General features: G+C 52.2%; 7 protein-coding genes across 7 annotated transcripts; 4 read left to right on the forward strand and 3 right to left on the reverse strand.

Annotated features, from left to right (window-relative positions):
- Window positions 1-446: 446 nt before the first annotated feature.
- On the reverse strand, window positions 447-1831 carry ivoB-2 (N-acetyl-6-hydroxytryptophan oxidase ivoB; the record flags this gene model as incomplete). Its single annotated transcript, XM_037322771.1, has 4 exons — window positions 447-730; window positions 784-1252; window positions 1301-1550; window positions 1602-1831. 4 exons carry the CDS (start codon window positions 1829-1831, stop codon window positions 447-449), a joined length of 1233 nt encoding a protein of 410 aa, XP_037179335.1.
- Window positions 1832-3028: 1197 nt separating this feature from the next.
- Window positions 3029-4364, forward strand: CGCA056_v007524 (uncharacterized protein; the record flags this gene model as incomplete). Its single annotated transcript, XM_037322772.1, has 3 exons — window positions 3029-3169; window positions 3234-3524; window positions 3600-4364. The coding sequence occupies 3 exons, from the start codon at window positions 3029-3031 to the stop codon at window positions 4362-4364; spliced, it is 1197 nt and encodes a 398-aa protein (XP_037179330.1).
- Window positions 4365-5434: 1070 nt separating this feature from the next.
- Window positions 5435-7254, reverse strand: Asb12 (Ankyrin repeat and SOCS box protein 12; the record flags this gene model as incomplete). Its single annotated transcript, XM_037322773.1, has 4 exons — window positions 5435-5567; window positions 5832-6389; window positions 6486-7062; window positions 7146-7254. 4 exons carry the CDS (start codon window positions 7252-7254, stop codon window positions 5435-5437), a joined length of 1377 nt encoding a protein of 458 aa, XP_037179329.1.
- Window positions 7255-7948: 694 nt separating this feature from the next.
- On the forward strand, window positions 7949-9724 carry CGCA056_v007526 (Vegetative incompatibility protein HET-E-1; the record flags this gene model as incomplete). Its single annotated transcript, XM_037322774.1, has 1 exon — window positions 7949-9724. The coding sequence occupies one exon, from the start codon at window positions 7949-7951 to the stop codon at window positions 9722-9724; it is 1776 nt and encodes a 591-aa protein (XP_037179332.1).
- Window positions 9725-10017: 293 nt separating this feature from the next.
- CGCA056_v007527 (putative glutamine amidotransferase-like protein) lies at window positions 10018-10926 on the reverse strand (the record flags this gene model as incomplete). The annotated part of the gene is made up of 2 exons (XM_037322775.1): window positions 10018-10544; window positions 10602-10926. The coding sequence occupies 2 exons, from the start codon at window positions 10924-10926 to the stop codon at window positions 10018-10020; spliced, it is 852 nt and encodes a 283-aa protein (XP_037179331.1).
- Window positions 10927-14278: 3352 nt separating this feature from the next.
- Window positions 14279-15019, forward strand: CGCA056_v007528 (uncharacterized protein; the record flags this gene model as incomplete). The annotated part of the gene is made up of 1 exon (XM_037322776.1): window positions 14279-15019. One exon carries the CDS (start codon window positions 14279-14281, stop codon window positions 15017-15019), a length of 741 nt encoding a protein of 246 aa, XP_037179328.1.
- A 2606-nt stretch (window positions 15020-17625) lies between these two features.
- CGCA056_v007529 (uncharacterized protein) lies at window positions 17626-18096 on the forward strand (the record flags this gene model as incomplete). Its single annotated transcript, XM_037322777.1, has 1 exon — window positions 17626-18096. The coding sequence occupies one exon, from the start codon at window positions 17626-17628 to the stop codon at window positions 18094-18096; it is 471 nt and encodes a 156-aa protein (XP_037179327.1).
- Between the last annotated feature and the right edge of the window lie 1022 nt (window positions 18097-19118).

Below are 19118 nucleotides of genomic sequence, written 5' to 3' on the forward strand. Positions count from 1 at the left end.
GCGCTGATCTCGTCAATCAAGGTTCCATAGTTTTCATCCACAGCCGCCATTCACAGCGAGTCAGCCCCTGTCATGGAAAATATGTGGCACAGCCACGGCAACCGCCGCATAAATGCATTCCCTGTCGCTAACCGATGGAATGCATCTTCCTAAGTACACACTGAGGCTCATCATATCTAATTGTAGCTTGTTGAGTATGTGAAGCTGTGAATTTCATGTAAATCAGACCGATCAAGCCTTGCTGTGCTCCTACTACCGCCGGCACGGAAGCCACTTGATTATCGGCATTGATGGTTAACGGCTCCGGGTGGGGCCGGGGCAGCCTTACTTGGCCGCCTCCCTCATCGTCAGGACTCAAAAGCAAATGGTTCAATATTATATGGTATTAGCTAGCGATTCTATCTTTTGCAAATAGCCTTCGTTCAGATCCAATTCATCCAGGGTCTTCACAGGTAGACATAACAGTAAGGTCCAGAGAGTGTGCTAAGCGCATCTCCAACAGTGATGCGAGAGTCGGATGCGTAGCCATAGTCCAGAATGTCCTCAAAAGTAGTGTTAGCGCTGGGGGGCGTGTTCAAGAACGTGTTCGTGCCGGAAATCGCGTTCTCGGTAAATTGGCGGTCGTGTGGGGAGAGCATCTGCCACATCCACCAAACACGGTCAATCATGGCATGGTGAAGGTAGAAGACCGGATCTCCTGGGCTGGTGAAAAAGTCGCGAGCCGGATCCCCTGAATATCAATTAGCTGGGAACAACGAAGATTGAAGTGTACAATTCACGTACCGCCAAAACTGTAATGTCCGCCTCCATGGATACCCAACATGGTGACTGATGTCTCAGTGAAGCCCTGCATCTCATACTGGAAGGTCGAGATGTCTTTGGGGACGACGATATTGTGGAGCACAGCCGACGCATTGCAGAAGCGACGGTTGATCTCAGTGGTAAGGTCGCGCTTGAGACACCTCGGGTTGTAGGCAAAAAATCCATCTGGGTTCGACTCGCTGCCTCCGCCTGGAAGCGCCAGGGCGACGGGGCCAAGGTTGACTGATAGGTCCTTGAACGGTCCGGACTTTACACAACCACCACCTGTTCCGGAAGGGAGGCGAACAACCTCATTGCCATCGCCATCGGTAAGAATCAAATCGCCCTTGCCTTCGACAAACTCCCCGTCGCCGGAAATTGACGTATCACTTCCGTCGAAGACTGGAGAAGTGTCGAGGCCCGTAATTGCAGACTTGGTCCAGTCCCAGTACTGTCATCAATGTCAATATGCGTCTTCGGAATTCGGCATGCCTCTTACCGGTTGAGTGCCGGTGTAGCTACACTCCTCTCTCAAAGCCTCCTCATACAGCCAAGTGAACTGCCTGTGCCACGATAGGAAGATTCCAGTCAAATGGATTGAGAACGTCTGATTGATGTGCGTGGCGACGAAGTCATCGAATCGCGTCTTAGCTCCAGGGACGATCTCAGAAGGAGTTCTTGCAGGCTTGGATGTGAAACACTTGACAGCCTTCAGGTAATCAAGTCGCTCTTGCTTGCTCAGGGAGCCCCTATGAACATATTAGCTCAGCTCGACCGACGACCATGGCGTGGATGCATACCACTCCTTGCGGATCTTGATGTTGCTTGGCGTGCAAGTGCTCCCTCGCTTCTGCAGCTCTCCGCTGTTGAGAAGCTCCTCAGACTTCGCATAGGCAGACTGAGCGAGAGCGGCCAGTTCCTCGATGCCTTCAGCAGCGGCAATGGCTCCTGCGTCCGCTTGAGGCAACGGGTTGGCCAGAACAACAGAAGCCGTCTGTAAGGCAAAGATGCCGAGGGATAAGACGTGCATTTTGACGAAGTAACTGGAAGCCTGAGCCAATGAGAAACCGGGACGACCCAGATGGAGAGAACCTGGCTGAGTGCAGGAGAAAGCACTCAGCAAACAGGATGACTAGCTTGGTGCCAGATATATGGACTTCCCATAGACTGGTATCTCTATTATTTCGGGGGAAATTCTATATCGGTCCATCACCAACGTGCTTATCGAATACTGTAGTCGGGCGTATCAATCATGCCGGACACTTTCTCAAAGCGTTGGAGATCCTTGCGAAATTTCGGTGGACCATGTCGGGTAAAAGACGAGTCTTGAGCATTGCCACCAACCAACAACGAGAACTCCATATCTGCAGGGCTTTTACGAAAGATCCATCCCACAGCCAATCTTGTCAACAAGTCAGCACTAAAAACGCAAGTAACGTACCCACCAGTGCAGGGGAAGTTGGAGGCGGGGCCCGTGGCGATGCTTGGCTTTCTCCTCCGAGACCAGGGCTGCGGAAGGGGCGGCGGGGTAGTCAATTCGTCATGCAGACCTATGCCGGGATTACTCGACCGGCACACGGTCCGGACCCTTTGGCGACCTGGTAAATAGATTCCCTTGTCATGACCTCTTGCCCGTTGGGGAGGTGTGTCCGGTGCTCGGCTATGTTTGACGCGGGATACGAAGCATAAAAGAACCCCAGGATCTAGTCATACCTTGATTCAACGACCAACCAGAAACCAAGAGAATATCATGCCATCATGGAATCTGCAGAGCCCCTGCATCTTGATAATCCCGGTATCGCAAATTTTAACACATTTTTCCAAGGGAAATTGCCACCAACCGGCTTGCGATGGTGGCACCGGTGGACACGGCAGGTACGGTGCATCCAGTCCACTCCAGGCGCTTCATCTTCTGGGTTCGTCAACGAGATGATTATCGCCTAGAAACAGGTGATCAAGGACTTGGACGTTGCTGTACGTAATGGCCTGATAACATGTTTCATGAGGATGAAGCGCTTTTTCATGTGATGCTGGCCAATTGACTCTCGATCCAGGAGTGAATAACGGCGACTCTATGTGGCTCGCTGTAGGCTAATTGTGGTGGCGAAATTGGGGGATTGGTTGAAAGCCTATTCAGTGGTTTTACCTTTCGTCGACTCTTTAGACTTCTGCGGCGAAAACATCTCTTCTTCTCTCATGTGATGGTTTCTTCGACAAGTTGTGCAAGATGGAATTTGTTTCCAATCCTGCTGACAATGAGGGCCCTACGGTCCTAGCAGCGACGGTGACGGTAACATGTGTGGCTCTTCTTACGGTTGGGGCACGCTTCTACGTGCGTCTTGGTATGATTCACAGCTTTGGTCTTGATGTCTGTTTGCGTCTCTTCCTACATCTCACCAACTCGGTATCACTGACATTTTGCCCAAATCCAGGACGGGTTCATGACACTTGCGATGGCTATTGCCATCGCTGGCGAAGGCGTTCTTATTACTCAGGTTCGGCATGGAGTTGGTCGTCATACCGGAGATGTTGACCTTGCGGTTGACTACCCCATCGCGATGAAGATGTCCTTCGTCTCGCAGCCGCTCTTTCTATCGGCTCTGTGTCTTGTCAAGCTCGCTGTAGGGTCTTCCTTGCTCCGCATTGCATCGAAGAAGCTCTACAAGAGTATGATCATTGGCATCATGGTTTTCATGACCGCATACACCATTGCCTGCATTTTTGTAAGACCCAATCTAGAAGCCAAATCCGCGATCACCATGAGTCATCCTGCTAACTTACATTTTCCTCACATGCAGACAATCGTATTCCAATGCACCGATGTCCGAATCTTTTGGGACTTCAACGTGGACTCGACGTGCTGGGACATCGAAACGATCAAAAGCCTTGCATATGCCAACTCCTCCGTCAATATTCTCACCGACCTTCTATTCGGCATTGCGATCCCCGCCCCAATGCTATGGACTCTCAATGTCCCCACCCGTGTCCGAATATCCCTCATGATTATCCTAGGCCTCGGTGTGTTTGCATGCGCAGCAGCCTGTGTAAAGGTCTACTATGTGGTCACGGCGTATGGAAAAACATTCGATCCCTTGTGGGACTCACGAAATATCCAAATGTGGACGGTTATCGAAGCAAATGTCGGAATCATCGCTGGCAGCTTACCCACACTCCGGCCTTTGTTCAAGGATTTCCTGGGAAGCATCTACGGAAAAGGGTCCAAGGCACCGACAGGCAACACTTACTACGGTCGAGGGACGCTGCGGAGTGGGAACAGCAATTGGCAAACACTCTCAAATTCTCAATGGCCTGTGGGTACAGGCGAGGGAAACAGGGCCCCGAGGCCACGCAAGGATAGAACAGGGGATGACTACGAGATGGGATCATATGCCTCACGGCCAGTTGGATCAACCACCGTTATGGCGGGTGGTGGAGCGGACGTCAGCGACGAGAGCTTGTATAAGACTGGACTGCGGGACGGTCCTGAGAGGCAGGGCATCAAGAAGACAACTGTCACGACGATCATGTATTCTCAGAACCAGAAGGATGATTCCGGAAACTAGTTCCTCGCGAACCCAATGAAATTTTCTTACACGTCAGCCCTCAAGACTGGGAGCTATGATGAAATCTTGGTTGATTTTGGACGGGAGGAAGGTTTGTCAGGGATGAGCCACACCCCGGCTGTTTAGGCGACAATGCCGTACGCGTGCCTCTTTCCACCATGTTCTCTGCGGCTTTTGTTGCGCCACGGTCTCCTTGATTCATATCCGATGCCGGCTAATTGCTGCATGTCCTAGCTTTCACTTCGCATTACTGCATCGCTTGACATTTCCGGAAAAGAATTCCGGCAAGTGGGCCGTCTCATTGGCCCACTCGCATCTAGCACTATTAGCAGAGACGGCACAGCCAACAACGTCCCGGAGCGATCGCTGCGCCAGTGTGGCAAAGTCGGAGTCGAGTCTCATTATCGCGTGGACCGAAATCATCGTGGGTCAGGCCCAGAAACACAAGCGAGGCCAGTTCTCCAATGCCTTTGCCAAGTTGTCTCTCGGGGACTCGAGCCGGAAAAGCGGATGGATTTTGTGTTTGGGCTTGGGCCAGGATATCTACTGGAATCCCTGATTGAAGCCCCGTCTTAAATATTTGTCCGCGGAGTCCTACAGGGCGGAGAGCCCTGGTTCAAGATGTCGCCGTTGCAATTTTCCCAGGGAACTTAACCGATCTCGGTGGGCCTTATGATTGGCAATGACCACACCTAATTTTGTCCTCTAGTCCCAACCGAGGACTGTTGGTACAAGGTGCGACGACGTATCTGATGACAGCAGTACATAATATCCGAGCAACCCTGCTTCGGCAGGCTTCGCTGCCACTGAAGAGGGCTTCGAGGCCAGCAGCCCTAGACAAAGGACGGGGATCCCGCCAGGCTACTTCATCATTTGGGTAATTGAGCTGGGAACTCGAGCGTTCCAAAGAACTCTGCAAGCGGTTGACACGAAGAAAGCAGCGTATCATCGGATTGTCCTTCATTTTACCGGGTTATCTGATGACATTCCGACTTCCATACCCCCTTGTGCGACCAGGATGGCAAACCCTGTAAGGTAAGACATACCAACAATACCCTCTATATCAATGGTCAGAAGCTCGCCTGCTGGTGCAAAGCGGGGCTATCCCGAGGTGACCTTGTCATGTGTAGCCCGGATGGGTCCTTGAGTGTAGCCAACGCTCTGAAAATGGGTTCAATATTGCACGGATCAGTCCCGAAAGCTCCAGTCTATATCGACCCAGATGAGATGATGTGATGTCTCTTTTCCTGCGAAGATGAGATACCATCTACCCATCATAACATGGATGTTGAACCTCTTTGCTGTTAAACGAGTCTCGGTTCTAGATCCCTCAAAAGGTCTATCATACTGTCTAAACCATTCTCTCTCGCAGATTGAAAAGCCATGGTTATTGTCTCAGGCTCCACCGGAGCGAATCTCTCAAACAACAACTTGACCATGGCTGTATGTTCGTTCATCACAGCATACTTCAAGGTCGAACATTCCCTGAGGTCGGCAATAGCCCCGTGATCCAGCAGCTTTCTCACAATAGCCAAGCTCCCGCCAGCTGCAGCTGCCATCAACGGGTAGCCGAGCATGTACTCGCTGCTGCTGGGGTTCGCGCCCCGTTCAAGGAGAAGTTCAACCACCTCTACATGGCAAGCTCGGGCCGCCACTGCCAGAGGAACTTGCTTGTCCCAGACAGAACCGTCGACCTCGGCTCCTGCATCGAGAAGATTCCGCACCATTTCCACGTTGCCCAGCCAGCAATGAAGAATCACAAAGCGATAGTCGGAAACAGCGGCGTCAACCCAGTCGCAGACATACTTGTGAACCTCCCAGTTCTGTGTCGCAAATTTGTACTTGTGTTCTTCAGAGGTGTATCGCACAGGAATCAACGTTTCCATTGGCGCGACGATGAAGGTGCAGTCACGTAATTGGGTCAAGACTTCCTGGGCAACGTCGATGTTTCCGCCATGTGCTGCAGCATGAACAGCACAACGTTCTGTGAATGCCCGTGTTAAAGGTGACTCGGCTCGATTTTGTCTGGGTATCAAGTGTTTTTGATTAGCAATCAAAGGAATAGACTTAAACCCCATTTGTTGGCAGCCAACCCCGGGAAAAGGCGTCTTCGCTCCTTACATATGAGGAGGGAGTATTGTTTCATCGGTCATAGCCTCAAGTAATAGCTTAACGACCTCAAGATTCCCAGCTTCAACGGCAACTTGCCAAGGAGAAGGCAAGAGATCGGTCTTGCCAAAAGGATACTTAAAGGGCCACTTGTGGTTTTGTAAAAGGGTCTTGACAAGAGATTGGTTGTTGAAATGGACTGCAAGAACAAGTAGTCCTTGAGATGCCTCAGTTCTCGTGCCCATTGACGGGAAGGCGATCCCGCCATGAAACTCGGATAAAGTCAACCAGCAAAGTTCTGAGATAGTAGTTTCGATATCGGCTCCAGTCTCCTTGCACCAGTCCTCCGCCAGCTGTCTCAAGCGCGTAAAAGGGTCCCCCGGGTCCGTCTCAACTCGGGTTCTTTGGACGCAATATGCATGCCATAGGTTCTCTGTCCCGTAATTCTCCTGCACTCTCCAATGGCATAGCAAGGGAGGTCTACCCTTTAGCGATTCTGGAAGCCGCCTCCAATACAAGAACCCATACTCTTTTTGAGCCAACAGAAGCCCCTCTATGATAGAGGCGCCGATAAGATCTTTGAAGAGCTCTGATACAGGTCAGAAAGCTGGGTTGAACGCCAACAGTACCTATGTTACAGTGTTCAAAGGTGATGTGTGAGAGGTAACGTACTGCATACGAGCTTCAGGCGTAGCCCTCGCTGCAGGCCACGTGAGAGACAGGCATGATGCAAGATCAATTGGATGATCTCCGTGGGTAGCTCCAAGATCGGGAGGCTCATGATCATCAAAAACTGTTCCATTGGCTATGGAATAACGGCGTTTCGGGTTGCGGACGCTGAGAGCAATCCCTGAGGCATGAGGTTGAGATGGTGAAAAATTGAGTGCGACTCAAGGATTCCCACAGAGAGGCAAAGATCTCCACTTTTGATGCACATCGTGTGATATCAGCCTAACATTGTTGCGCTCCATTTTGCCAGACACGTGTTAGACAACTATTGCTGGCTACCAGGGTCCCGCGACCTGGCCGGTGTTTGAAATCCAGTCCAACCTTTGAAACAACAGAAGACACTTATTTCATTTCTCTAGACTCACCTGAGAGGCACTAATTGAAGTCAACAGACGGTTTTAAAAGCTCTGACGGATTGGAAGACAAGCAGCATTTCGTTGCGCAACACAAGGATAACGGCTACAACCCAGGATGAAGTAATCCTTTTGGCGATTTGGCGTCAATTGGGCTCATTGATTGGTTCACGTGGGCCTGCCTGACCCTAGTCCTATTCTGATGATGAGCTGACCGACCAGGCCTTGAGAAGCTGATCATCTTCCTCCGTGAGCCACAATTCTAGGAACTTCATTGACGACATCTTACAGGACGCCCAATGTCTTTGCTATGGGTGAACTCACCATGCGCTTGAACCAAACTCTTTACTGCAGACAACCACGCAACTCGCTGCGCACCCGAGCCACAACATGATGCGTCTCATTCACACGCCTACGATGCAACTCAAGGAGTTCATCGGGCGCATTCCCAATTACGCGATATTGTCGCACACATGGGGCGCAAACGAGATCACCCTCCAGGATCTTCAATCTGGGGGTGTCAAACTCCAGTCAAAGCAGGCTTTCCACAAAATTGAGGCTACATGCCGCCAGGCCAATCGCGACGGTCTTGAATATGCGTGGGTGGATTCATGCTGTATCGACAAGACCAGCAGCGCCGAACTAGGCGAAGCTATCAACTCTATGTATCGTTGGTATCAAGACTCTGCAGTGTGTTATGCTCACTTAGAGGATGTTGAGGATGATAATCCATGTCGCAATGGGGTATCTTTGGGTTCATTTGCAAGCAGCCGATGGTTCAGTAGGGGATGGACGCTGCAAGAGCTCATCGCGCCGAGACATGTTGAGTTTTACAACGCCAAGTGGCAAAAGCTTGCCGAAAAGAGCTCTATAGTCAGTGATCTAGAGAGAATGACTGGAATTGATGAGTTCGTTCTTAGAGGGGGATCGCCCCAAAGAGCGAGCGTCGGTCGACGGATGAGTTGGGCCGCAGGAAGAAAGACAACCCGAGTCGAGGACATCGCCTATTCACTTCTTGGTATTTTCGACGTGAATATGCCTCTGCTATACGGAGAAGGAGAGGATTCATTCGCGCGGTTGCAAGAGCAGATTTTGCAACAGTCTGACGATCACACACTCTTTGCGTGGCGTGCAACGTCACTCTCTGGGCCTGGTGAACCTCTTCGTGGCCTTTTGGCGCAGTCCCCGGATGAGTTTTCCAACTTCAGAGACTGGCCCAATCCACACAACGATAACATTGTCCAAATTTGGCCGCGAAGCCCCGTAGGCGTGTCAAAACGCGGGATCCACTTCACGTCCAAGACGAAAGCCCTTGGGCGGCGAAGCATTCTGGATATATTGCTCTTCCGATCGAACCCATCGTCAATAATTCTTCCCTTAAACTGCAGTGTAGGCGGCGACCCGCAACGCGTGGTGGGGATCTACTTGGACCTTCAGGATGGCAACAGATATGCCCGAGCACGGCCATCAGAACTTGCGGATATAACGATCCCAGGTGGCCGACGGATGGCGATCTGCGGTATCCGCACATCATCAGACCTAAGAATCGGATATTATGACAACCCATGGGGCGCTCGACCTCCAGGGCTCAGCGACATAGAAACACTGCATGTTGGTGCTACAAGTCTCAACCCTCGGCGAAACACGACTCCGATAGGATACTACCTTGCTGGCATCTTCACGGCCGAGGAAGAGGGGGGTCCGTTGAGATGTTACAGCTACCAACACGAGTACCGCGAGGGTCGGGCACTCAACTCGGCGCTCTTCCTTCAACTGCAGAGACACCGGCGGTGGACGTTGTTACTGAAAGGGAGATCTGAGGGTGACATCGTCTTAGTCACATTCTGGGTCTTCAAGGAGAGAGATCTTAAGTTCGATGCGGTCAGGCTGCAGCCTTCGGAACTGCAAAACGACTCGGGTGCCATCACTAACGCACTGCGGACCGTAGCGGCTCCTGAGAGACACTGCGTAGACAAATACATTCACATGACGGATCGTCGTCGAGAACTCAGGCTTCGCCTGACAGAGACTGAAGTGCAAGGGCACAAAACGTGGGACCTTGGCATTCGCTTGGTAGATCGAGGGTTCTGGATTCGCATACTAGTCGGCGTAGAGACGACTGCTTTTACTGGGGCGTGTGCCGTCTCTTCGTTCCCTTTTATTATATAGCACGGGTTTCATGATCAACATGAGCCGATAGGAAAGAGACCGTTTAATCTTCCCGCGTACCTGCAGCTATATCTCTTGTTTGGTTAATCACTGCGATTAAACACGGAAATACGAGTAATGATAATAGTAGTAACGATAGCAACGACGACGACGAGGATTTCGAAGAGGACAACTAACAAAGCAGCGATAATAACTACAATAGCGACAACGATGATTACTACAGGAAAAATGGCAGATCTCATGGGAAATGGGTGAACAAACTTGAAGGAATATCATTAGTCACGATTTCAATTTTATTCAATGCTATCATCATCACCATGGAAGAATCTCAAAATCGCAGCAGCAATCAAGTCTCCATCATGTTCCAGATGAGCCGTTTCCGCAGCTCGATCTGCATGCTCCAAGTCCTGGATACCACCGCTCTCGACTCTCATCTGAATCTGCCTCTTGACCATATCTTCGTCGAAAGCCAAGTGCGCTTGTGTTGTAAATAGCCGCCCTTGAATGTAGATACCTTGCACTTTGGTGTGGCTGCTATGCCCCCAAATATCCACCTTTGTGCCGGGCTTCAGCAATCCTTTGGAAGACTCTGGAGACGGTGGCGCTACAACTTGATCCTGGTGCATTTGATGGAGGTACACGTTGTCGTCGTCAGTACGGAAGAGGAGCTTTCCGACTGGTGAAAGGTCGATCCTTGAGTGGCCGAGCTCCCAGTCGCGAGACGGCGCTGGAGCAACCTCAGCACCAAGCATGCGATTGAGCAGCTGGTGGCCAAAGCAGACACCGCTCAGATGCAGGTCAGGTCTCCGTTGCCATAGTTCTGCGAATGACAGTCAGTGGTTGTTCATTGAGACTCCTGGCTTTGCCGGATACACACCTTTCAGGACGTCGAGCAACTTCAGAATCCAGGGGTTATCTCCGTGTGCATCATACATGCTTCCGGTGATCAATACTCCCTGATAGTCCTCAAACTCCTCAAATGCAGGGACTTTGCCCCCCTCTTCTTCCACCACAAATCTCTGATCGGTGTCGACGCCGAGTGGAGGATCGTGGTCGGCTCCGGCATTCTGGAAGTGACTATGCAAGATGTCGCCGAAGCTGCCTTTGGTTGCATGAGTGTCCGGATGCGGCGTGTCTGTTTCCAAGACAATCATTCGCACAATAGGTGCGTCGGGGCCAGGGTACTTCTGAACCTGTGGCATATTGGATACTGCTGGACGCAATCGGAGGTTTTCTTTGTTTGCACTAACGTAGGGCGAACAAGGACTCAATTACTAAAGGTGACCTGATTGTGAGGCTTGGTAGGGTGGTGGCAGAAGAAAGTTGCGGGGGAGCGCTGTCGATTGACAGGCACAGGTGAGTCCCATTACTTAAAAACTCGTTCTCCCTCCAAGATGATCTGCATTCCTCTTTAGTGACGCGTTGCCATGCGAAAACCCCAAGAGCCAAGTGACCATAAATGAGCCGTCCAAGAGCGAAGCCGGCCCTTCGGAATTCCATATTGACGTCAATGGACGGTATTTCGCCATAGGGCTGAACTGAAACGGGAACTCGATGACGGCACCTGTGCTGGGTTTTGAGTTTTCATAACATAATTCCCGCTAAAAGTCCACCGCGCCGGCGCCTGGGCGGGTTCCACAGTTGGGGAATGCACCTTTTTGCTTCGGCTCCGGGCGAAGATTATTAGTAGAGCATGGCTGTCTATCTGTTTGCCCAGACGCTTCGCCATGCCTTAGCCAGCTTCTTTCTTAGGAAACCTGAAAGATGGGGGTTTATGGTACGGCCAAGGGATTTAGCATCCGATTTCCCATTGTTTTGGTGTGTGTCTGAGAAAACGAAAGTCTGGCGATTGTGCGCCAATGTCTTGGAATCGCCTTCCAAGATTTGGTGGCACGACCCGCCCGTTCTCGCCCCAACCCTTGGCAAAATGGGGGACCGCCCCGAAAAACAGCATCATGATGGGTCTCTGGAACCCACGATGTATTCCGAAAAAAACATGCCTGGTAGGTAGTAGTCAACAGCTGGGAATACTTTGTGAGATGAGAATCAAGTGGGTGTAGATGCTTTGAGGAGCCCTGGAGGCTTCCTGACTTGTGAGACCACTTTAGCTTCCAATCTCAAAGACTCGCGGCCCGGTACTAAGGGAGTTTCATTGCGTGTCTTCTGTTATTCCGAGGCTGAAAGGAACAAACGAGGTAGAGGTAAACAACCTGGAAGAAGGAAAGAGACTCATTCCGCAAGAGGATGGGTTTCTGTGCAATTATGACAGATACCCCCTGGCTTCGGTCGGGCAATTTCTATTCAAGGACAATGTGTTCTATTGTGGACTGTTACCTGGATGCATTGCGTTGAAGATTATTATTTCAGGCAAAAGAAGACGAGAACGCCTTCAACAACAAAGAACTCGAGTTTGATGGAAAATGAAGGGAGACAAACTTATCGAGGCAACTGATGGCACAAAGGTGAGTCTTCTCGACTCCGAGAGAATATTAAAGCAACGCAATTCTAGGCTGAGACTTCAGTCAACAACTCGTCACTCAACTACAAAACATCGAATTCGCCGACTCAAGACACAACGAGAGTATCGAACCACAATTCAACTCGACCTCCACAACCAAATCACAGTAAGTTCCCCTTCTCAGTATGGCTTCCCAACCCCCTGGATGGTATCCCGGCTGCCCCCAAGACCCGCGACCCTTGCCGGAGGCAACTGCACTGAAATATCAACACCTCTGCCCGGGAGGTGTCTTTCCTCCGAGGACCGGGGCTACTCCTTCGAATCCTCCTCGGTCTGTTCCGCCACCTGCTTCGGTCGCATCGGCCTCCAGCTCTCATTACAGCAGCGGTTCTCGACGTGTTCCGGCCCCGGCGTCTGTTGCATCAGGATACAGCTCTCATTACAGCTCTACACCAGGAGCACCATCCGTTGCATCTGGCCATGGATCTCATCATAGCGGATACTCTCCGTCTGCCGCCGGGGCGCCCTCAGTCGAATCCGGATACAGCTCGCATTACAGCTCGACGGCAGGAGCGCCATCAGTTGCATCTGGGCACAGCTCTCATTATAGCTCAACAAGTACGCAACGCCCCGGATCGTCTCATTCGAATCGAGCACCGTCGGTAGCATCTGGCCATGGCTCTCAGTATAGCTCAGCCAGCACTCAAAGGCCCAGCTCTGCACACTCGAATCGGGCACCATCTGTCGCGTCTGCGTACAGCTCGCATTACAGCTCAGCGTCAGGTGCACCATCCGTTGCATCTGGTGCTGGCTCTCATTGCAGCTCTGCGAGCACCCTACGGCCGAGCTCGTCTCACTCTAATCGAGCACCTTCGGTAGCCTCTGGTGTTGGCTCTCACTACAGCTCAGTCACCACTCAACTCCCAAGCTCTTCTCATTCTAATCGAGCGCCGTCGGTGGCATCTGGTATTGGTTCTCATTACAGCTCAGCCAGCACTCAGCGGGCACCATCCGTTGCGTCTGGCGTTGGCTCTCATTACAGCTCGGCAAGCACCCAACGCCCAAGCTCATCTCACTCTCACCGAGCGCCCACCTCAGTTGCATCCGGCATGACAGGATACTCCGGATACAGTGGGCGCAGCGGCTCAAGCTCTCGTCCTGGATCGTCTCAATCCATCGCTGGATTGTCCATTGACCAGTTCGCTGCCGCGCTCGGCGCCCTCAATCTCGAACACGCCCAATCTTCCAGCGGCGCTACTCAGGGTCCTCAGTCGACAACTTCTAGTCGATCAGATGTTATCTACGTCAACGGCCCGAGTACCATGACCGTCTGTAGCGATCAAAGTAGTACAGAGGAGGAGCGTGCTTACGATGCATACATGATGTCACAGCCAAGTTCAGGTGGTACTTATATGCATCCAGGGGTTCCTGGAGTGCCTCCTTTCGAGGTAGAGCACCTCGACCGAGACGGATATCCCCGTGATCGAATCCCTACCGCCGCACCGTATTATGGTTCTAGCACTGCACCACAGTACGTTTCTGGCACTGCATCACAGTATGGGTCTGTCGCTGGACCGCAGTATGGATCTATCGCTGGATCACAATATGGGTCTGTTACTGGCTCCAGCTCCGTCGCTCCTTCCACAGTCCGGTATTCCCCTTCCAGATCCGGAGGCTCGAGGTCAGGCGGCTCCAGAGCTGGATCACGTCGAGGCTCCGTCGCGGGCTCTGTTGCTGGATCCGCAGCACCATCGATCGCACCGTCTATGCTCCGAGGACCCGAGTCCATTGCAGGATCACTCTGGGATGGTGGACGGACAGTCATTGAAGATGATTCAATCTCAATGGCCGGATCCCGTCCCAGGGGTTCCGTCGCCGGGTCCGTCGCTGGGGGTTCTGCGGCCGGGGGGTCCGTCGCATCTGGGCATTTTTCAAGTTCTCACAGATCTGGTAGTTCTAGGCGATCTTCACGCAGTCGATCCGGTTCTGTTGCGTCGGGCAGCAGTCGTCAGTCATCTAGTACAGGTATGCTCTATGTCTTTTCTGCAGGACCAGGCTAACTCATCTTTAGCGGGACCATACAGCCATCTGGCGGAATGGGTTCAAGGAGTCCAGCAAGGCGGGAATCCGCCTCGACGGTAAATGCCGGACCCGAGGGGAACGTGTTCTGGCCTGAACTCCGACAAAACCTCACCTCAGACGCGGCACTTGATAACTTCACAGTGGTCTGCCCCGTCTGCGCGACGTCAATGAGGGCTGTTGAGAGCACCAGCCGGAACCTGGCCAAGATCTTGCACTGTGGGCATATGTTGTGCATGGAGTGTTGCATCCGTATCTGCGCCAACGTCGACGGCCACCGCAGCAACCCAAATGGACGCAAGCCACAGTGTCCCATTTGTAAGGAGCCTCTTGGAAAGTACCCGAATTGTGGCCAGAGCTGTCTGGCTCCGGGAAGGGTTGGGCATCCGATGCCTAGGAACATGGACGAAATGAGCAAGGTTCCTCTCACGATACCCGAAGGCGGTGCGAATCCCAGCTGCTGCAAGATTTGTCGGATCAAGCGTATCGAGAGACTGAGTAGGAAGCTTGTCCGCGAGATTGTGAATGACCAGCAGGCGATGGTGAAGTGGACTCCAGCGGTGGATGCGGCGCGGCAGGATGAGAGAGACTGCAGCAACTATGTCGAGGTGCCGGAGTTGCAGAAGTTTCTTGATGTTTTGGCCGATGTGGTGAGGGATCCCGAGGTTTACCGGAAGTACACGAACCTACAACCTCAAAGGTTTAGCCCTCCACAGAGTGCCAAGGCTATCATTCCTGACCGCAAGAGGGAGGTGTAGGGGTTCGTTAGATCCTGTGTGGTGCAGCAAAGCAACGAGAAAGGCAGAGAGAAGACGAGACCAGAAGTTTCTTTTGTGTAATTCATCATAGACTTGGGACCGGCAGAACAGATTGATCAATACCATTCCTTTTCGTGCAAAAGGCGCCCCAGGTCTCTCTCTAGGTGCTTAGTGGACATGGGAGGCACAAATCCTCACGTTATCGATAACATGTTATCATCGCAACTTTGAGGTTGGTGTATCATTAATGACATGGAGAATTTGCAATCGACGTGGAGGTTGGATGAACATGCCAATGACATTGGCAAATGGCGTCGATGTCTTGCTTGATGTCGCCATGCCAGCACGTGGGATGAGGAGCAGCTGATAGGCATGCCCATTGTCCCGGATTGTAGGAGGTCCGAACATCAGTCTTGAAACTGGTTGCAGCTATTTTTTCTCTTCTCGCCAACTGGTTCATGTGAAACGTTAGCTCAACTGTGGATGCCCAGCCTGGCCAGACGCATCTGAGTCTGGAATTTGACGGACGGCCTGGGGATAAAGGAGAGATTGACCAAATTAGCCATTCCGATTGATTATCAAGATGTCGCCATAGGTGATTGCGTCCCACCTAGACCGGGCTGGTCAAAATGACAACCGCCCAGGGAGGTGTTGTGGTTCAGGTGAATACTGTACCCAGACCGACGGAGATGTGGGCAGCGCAACATCCGCGAGATAACCATGAATTTTAGCATAGACAATTACGTTTACAGTTGATGAATTATCAGACCAAGCAACCCCGTTTGACGTGAAAAGCGCATGTGAATATTTTTGCTGAATCTTGAGGCTCTTTCTGGAACTTATTCTGAGTCCTTTCCGCAGGCGTCTTACACTGCATCTGTTGACGTCGTGCTGCTCACTAAGCTGCACACAACATGCCATATTGCATAGTTGCACGACTCTTACCCCTAATCAGAGCAGGTCATTGGCTGCATACAAAGAACGACTCAGTCAGCTTGAGCTCTGAAAAACCTGGAAGCTGCCTGTAAATGGTGTTTTCATTCGGGGGTTTCAGATCGCGGCACTGGGGTTCCACTTCAAAATGTGTTTCTGCCGTCGGTAGCCCGCCCGTTACAAGGACAGACAGGGGATGGCCCCGATAGCACTCCGGGGCAATTGTCCAGACAGGATCAGCGACATTGTCCCTTATTAGCGCTCAGTCAATGCACACTCTAGAGTGTCACGTAAGACAAGGGCCGCTAGCTTGCTCGTTTGCTTCAAATCACCCCTTTGCAACTAGCGGAACATTCTACTCTTTCGTCCTGATCCGTGTCATGTCGGATCGGCGCTGCCAGTCTCTGCTCCGAAGAACCAACCCGGCTCAGCGTGTGCGTTCGCTGACTCCGTCGGCCCGGGTCGGTGTACGAGTAGGTTTCCATAGCGGCCGCGCAGAAACATCCCGGGCCAATCAATCCTTCCTGTTACCAGCGCCGGGGAAACAACTTTCGGGAGGGAGAAAGCATACCCTCGTACTGTACTAATCTAAATGACAGGCGAAAACCTCATTCACTGTAGCAGTGGGAGCGCAAGAGATCTCTTGGAAGTCTTGGAGTGGCCTTGGTAATCCGATCGATGCACCGGGCCATCTCTTGGGAAACGCTCTTGGCTTCAGGAAAGGCTTGGCCAAGTCTCACGAGCGATATTGCTTCCCGGAAAATGCAATTCACCAGGAATCTGCCTCCGGACATTCAATAGCCAAAACGGTACTGCAGCCGTTGATATGTGACAGGGTCGCAGATCTCGTCCCTAGATGGACCCCCGCGTGCCCACATTTCAAAACGTCGCGGCTTCATCTATCTTTACAACTCACCAGAAACGGAAGCCATCAGAGAGAGGTTTTGCAGTAAACCACCTGATGAGCTGAACCTCGGGGAGCAATGAGCACCTCGAGATCTTTTGCCAAGAGTTTGTATGGTTTCGGGGTGCCCCCGTCGCTGGCAGTCTTGGGACTTGGGTTGTTTCACCTCCGCTCAGACACTCTTCCCCGTCGCAACATGCCTACCAACAATACCACATTGGTCCCTGGCAAGACGCGGCTCTTTTGCCCCCATTTACTCTGAGCCCGGGTGCCAGATGCTGAGATCACCCAGGACCTATCATGTCTTTTCACCAGGCACTCTGCACCGAGCTTCTATTTTTGCAAGAGCCGCTTGGTCTTGGCACCCGCAGGTCTTGACACGCATGATGCTGTCGCAGCTCTGGACGAGCAGGTCTGTCAGTTTTCTCTCCTCCCGCCATCCATCACACTCTCTCGATGCGACTCCACGAACCTGACTCCGTTCATGTCTAGTATTTGAACCACCTCTTGGCATGTCGTGGAAATTTCATTCATTACGCTCTTCCTCCCGCTGCCTTGCCACTCGTTGACGCGTGTGATTTTGCCTGCTTTCTTCTCTTTTCCTCTATCTCAGCTGTGCTGTTCGTTTCTAAATCTCCTTGACGGAAAACTCTTTTCATTCAATACTACCTTAATAATCCTCTTAGGGAAAGAAAGATACCAACGGCTGCGCCGACAATAAACTAACTACACCTCTTATCATCCGAGTCCTTCCAATCCTCCGGCAAACATGCAGATCACCAACGCCCTTATGACCCTGGCTCTCCTAGCCATGGGTGTTAACGCCGCCCCCGCCCCCTTGAACATCAACCTCGGTGCCTACTCGCCTGCCTTGGTGGTCGGTGATGGTGCGCTCACATTCTCGGGAGGCGCTGAAGGTGGAGCTGCCGGCGGCGGCCAGGCCGGCAAGGGAACCGGCGGTGGAAAGAAGGAGGGCGGCGCCGCCGGTGGTGAGGGTGCAGCAGCCGCAGCAGCCGCCGCCGCTGGCGTCCCAGGAACCGGCATTGTGGCCGGACGCGACGTTAAGAAGGTTCAGAAGCGTCAGCTCGGTGGCTTCGACCGCGCACTCACCTTTGCTGAGGCCGCTCTCACCAAGGGCCCCAAGGTGCAACTCGGAAACGGAGAGGGCGGAGCCGGCGTCGGTATCATTGTCGACAACAACCCGACGGCTGCCGCGCAACCCAACCGCGCAGCAGAATAAGGGAACTGTGTTTTTTGTGTTTCTTGCGGGAGAGCCGTCGCATAATTTTTCTAAAGTCCGATCGAAGTATAAGTAAGTTATTCTCCTGCTCGTGTCGTTGGTCGGCGCAACACAGAGAAACCAAACGCATTAAAGAAGCCAGACGCTGACTCGAGATTCACCAGATGCTGCCAATGATACTCTGTCAGAGAAGTTTGAAGTTCGCTCGCCTGGCCCCAATGATCGAACGCAATTCTTGTTACTCTTTGGTCATTTTGAACCGCGGACAAAATAACTCTTCCGGCCTCTCCGCGCGCCGCGCAGCGCTGCTTCCTGGTACCACCACCGACACCAGCAAAACACAATATGGCACGATGTAATTTCGTTCAGGTACTCTTATTTTCCTATTTGGGGCATTTTTATAATATCAGGCGGGAGTTCTTCGGGGAAGTTTGGAAAAAAATGACGCCTTGGGTTCGCGGGTGCAGGGGATCGATCGAGCACGATCAAGGACGTGACGACACCTGGAAATTGGTAGCGATGAGGCCGGCATCGCGTCACCCGTTGAGGTAGCAAATTAACTTCGTCGGGATTCTGTTCACGAATATGTCAACCAACCATCAGTGACCGTGATGATAACAACAGACAACACCAAAAACCAAGCAAACGTGTTTCTGCCTGCATGATGAGCACTAATGCCCGTGCTATCCGCCCGACATCGACTTGTTGGGGGCCAAATTCGCACATGCGAAGGAGGGTAAGCAACTAAGAAGTCGTCGTGGTTGATATACACCTGTCTCACTCGTACTTAACCACATGAGCACCTCGCCCATCCATGGTATCCGCACACCACGGAACCAGAGAGACGGGCCGCACCCCGTGTGGGTGTGTTTACGATGGACTTGCTGCGCGGTACTTGCTGGTGGGTGTCCGCAACTCCGCCGTATTGGCTCGTTTGTGCCCCCAAAGCCATGCAGCTCAGCCCAACCATCTCGCGCGATTGGTGGATCTGCTCATGATCACTCAGGTTTCCAGTTTTTTTT

This window comes from Colletotrichum aenigma (assembly GCF_013390185.1).
Source record: "Colletotrichum aenigma strain Cg56 chromosome Unknown KSG_Cg56_contig04, whole genome shotgun sequence".
NCBI classification, from domain to species: domain Eukaryota; kingdom Fungi; phylum Ascomycota; class Sordariomycetes; order Glomerellales; family Glomerellaceae; genus Colletotrichum; species Colletotrichum aenigma.